Source organism: Octopus bimaculoides, chromosome 10, assembly GCF_001194135.2.
Source record: "Octopus bimaculoides isolate UCB-OBI-ISO-001 chromosome 10, ASM119413v2, whole genome shotgun sequence".
NCBI lineage: Eukaryota > Metazoa > Mollusca > Cephalopoda > Octopoda > Octopodidae > Octopus > Octopus bimaculoides.
The window spans coordinates 46,441,770-46,444,903 of record NC_068990.1 but is presented as its reverse complement, the minus strand read 5'-3'; the positions used below and the strand labels follow the sequence as shown (position 1 = coordinate 46,444,903).

At 34.9% G+C, this 3,134-nt stretch overlaps 1 protein-coding gene across 1 annotated transcript in view; it reads right to left on the bottom strand.

Moving 5' to 3' along the window:
- LOC106874185 (uncharacterized) overlaps positions 1-3,134 on the bottom strand; it is a 42,361-nt gene that overhangs the window by 10,783 nt on the left and 28,444 nt on the right. Inside the window, exon 4 of the mRNA XM_052971166.1 lies at positions 2,902-2,972. Coding sequence (XP_052827126.1) covers positions 2,902-2,972 — 71 coding nt within the window. The remainder of the gene's footprint in view (positions 1-2,901; positions 2,973-3,134) is intronic.

Here is a 3,134-nt window from a genome sequence, read left to right as displayed (position 1 = left end):
GAGAGAGAGAGAGAGAGAGAGAGAGAGAGAGAGAGAGAGAGCAATAAGAGAATGAAACAGAAGTAGGATGGAGGTAGTTGCATCTATAAATCTATCGACAAAGCTGTCAATGAGGACAATGCTGTTCATTATCCTGTTGAATTCCTCAACAGTCTCAAACTGTCTGGTATGCCACCACACAACATATATATGTATATATATGTGTATTCCTTATGTATATACAGTTTCATTCTTACATAACTAAAATAATCTTAAGATATATTGATTTTATAAATTACAATATTACTCCTCTTATAATAACTTTCTCATACCTCTGTTTATATTTTATCTAATATGAATAATATAATGCATCTAATAATAATAATTGATTCATTTGTATACATGTACATTAAGTGTAGGTATATGTATTTATGTATATGTAAAAGTATGTATATATGTGTGTATTTATATTTATAACTTAACCTTATGTACTTTCTAAAATCTCTGACGAAGCCTAGAGAAACACCCAAGTACCTCAATTTCATCTACTAATTACCTCAGTCCACTGAAGGGATAAAAGTAGAATGAGGTATCATTGCCTCTTGGCTGAAACAGCTGTAAGATATCCCAATTTCTATTGCTCTATGTTAGATATTTTAATAATTACTGATATTTTTATATTTTATATATTATATATGTAAAGCATATGTTATACATGTATGCATATTGTTATAATTGTCCTTTTAATAAATAAATAAATTGATATAATATAATGTCTAAAAGTTGATGAATACCACCTATTGATCCCCTCCATTTTCTTATTGCTCTATAAATTAATGATAAAATAACTCTTTACCTTCACCCATTTATTACACTCGGTAATGTAATTGCCATGCAATGGAAAAACATTTGTGTATTAATAATTGGGTATTCTACCAGCATTATATTGGATAGATATTATCCCTTAGTTGGTTAGATTCACAACCTCTAACTTTCTTGGAATTATATATATATCATCATCATCATCGTTTAACGTCCGCTTTACATGCTGGCATGGGTTGGACGATTTGACTGAAGACTGGTGAACTAGATGGCTACACCAGGCTCCAATCTGATTTGGCAGAGTTTCTACAGCTGGATGCCAACCACTCCGAGAGTCCATACCTCATAGAATTCAAGCTGTAATTACTGCTAAAGGCAGTCCTACCCCATACTAAAATAAGTTTGCTTGGAATTTTAAGGTGTTTCCATTATTTTGTCCAACCCCTGTTTGTCTGTCTGTCTGTATGTATGTATGCATGTATGTATACGTACAGGTATTCAGGTATGGCTATGAGGTAAGAAGCTTGCTTCCCAACTGCATAGTTCCAGGTTCAGTCCTACTGCAGAGCACTTTGAGCAAGTGCTTTCCACTATAGCCCTGGGCTAACTAAAGCCTTAATTGAATTTGGTAGACAGAAACTGAAAGCAGTCCATCATACACACACACACACACACATATATATATGTATATATATATATATATATATATATATATATATATATATATATATATGTACTAGCGGGCTTCCCGGCCTTTGGTCCAGTCCATACAGTGTTGAAATGCAACACTGGCACAGATGCATTTACACAGCACCAGCACCTGAAAGAACAAGCCTGCAAGTATTGAAGACAGCAATTTTACTTAGCTTCACACATCTTATCAAGCACAGCAAATCACCACATCAGCCAATCCCTTGTCATTTCTTCAGTGTGGCCCAGCATCTGAAGATCCTTTTTCACCACCTTGTCCAACATCTTCCTGGGTCTACCCCTTCCACAGGTTACCTCCACAATTAGAGTTCAACACATCTTTACAGAACTGTTCTCATCCATATATGTCACACAACCAAACTAGTGAAGTCTTCTCTCTTGCACACAACATCTGCTAAAGTGGTTAAGCTTCCAACTGCAATTGGAACAGCCAAAACCTAAGTCCCAAACAACCACAACAGTGAAATATAAATAAGAACAAATGATATAAACTTGTGTCAATGACAATTATTTTTTATATATATATATATATATATATATAGTTTGAATTTACAGAAAACAAAAGATGAAGACAAGTGAGGGAACAACAAGCAGATGTATTAGTTTGATGTCTCTCATTCAAAGCAATCCTTTAGGTAACAACAAAATTAATAATTCAGTTTCATAATTGTCTGATGGTGGATCACACTGATTGAGAAAGAGAGGTAGAAGCAGAGTTGATTCATAACTAAAAAACAAAAAGAGAAAAAAAAGACATTACATCGGTGTACATGTGGTTGTGTGCTAAGTAGTTTGCTACCCAACCACATGGTTCTGAGTTCAGTCCCACAGCATGGCATCTTCAGCAAGTGTCTTCTACTGCAGCTGCAGGTATGTATGCATATTTATGAATGGATGGATGTGTGTGTGTGTGTGCAAGTGTTGTGTTATTGTCTCCTTACCATGACATGATGTATTAGTTGTAAATGAAGTGTCACCATCATGAAAGTGGTATCCCTCTTTCCTTTCCAATATTTTGTTGAAATATATCTGGTCTTGAGGAAATATTACTCTGCTTGGAAACACACGAGATCACCCAGCCATAGAAAATCTACCTCAACAAATTCTATCTGACCCATGCAAGCAAGGAAAAGTGGACATTAGAACGATGATGATGATGTTAATGATATCATATTTTCCATCATCCACCACAGATAACATGTGTTTAACACAATTGTGGAAGAACTGTTACTGATTCCATGCAGGCAAAGATGTCCGGTGGTGTCTCCATTGGAAATGGAGATGTCACAGGACTACTTTATACTTAACCCTCAGTGACACACAACACCTGTACGATACATGTATTTAGGAGATCATCAAATATCCACAAGTAGAAATTACTACACTTACCTTATGGGGTACAACATCTTTATCATGTGACAATTCTATAAACAGATATATATTCTGATATATTATCACAGCTGTAAAAAAAAAAAAAAGAAATATATATATATATAGGAGTAGGTAGTAACTCTATAAGATGTACTCGGTGCAAGGTATGGACACATAAGAGGTGCAGCAACATCAAAGGCAGGTTAACTAGCAAGTTAGTTTTTGTTTGTGGCAGATGTTCAGGTGCAATA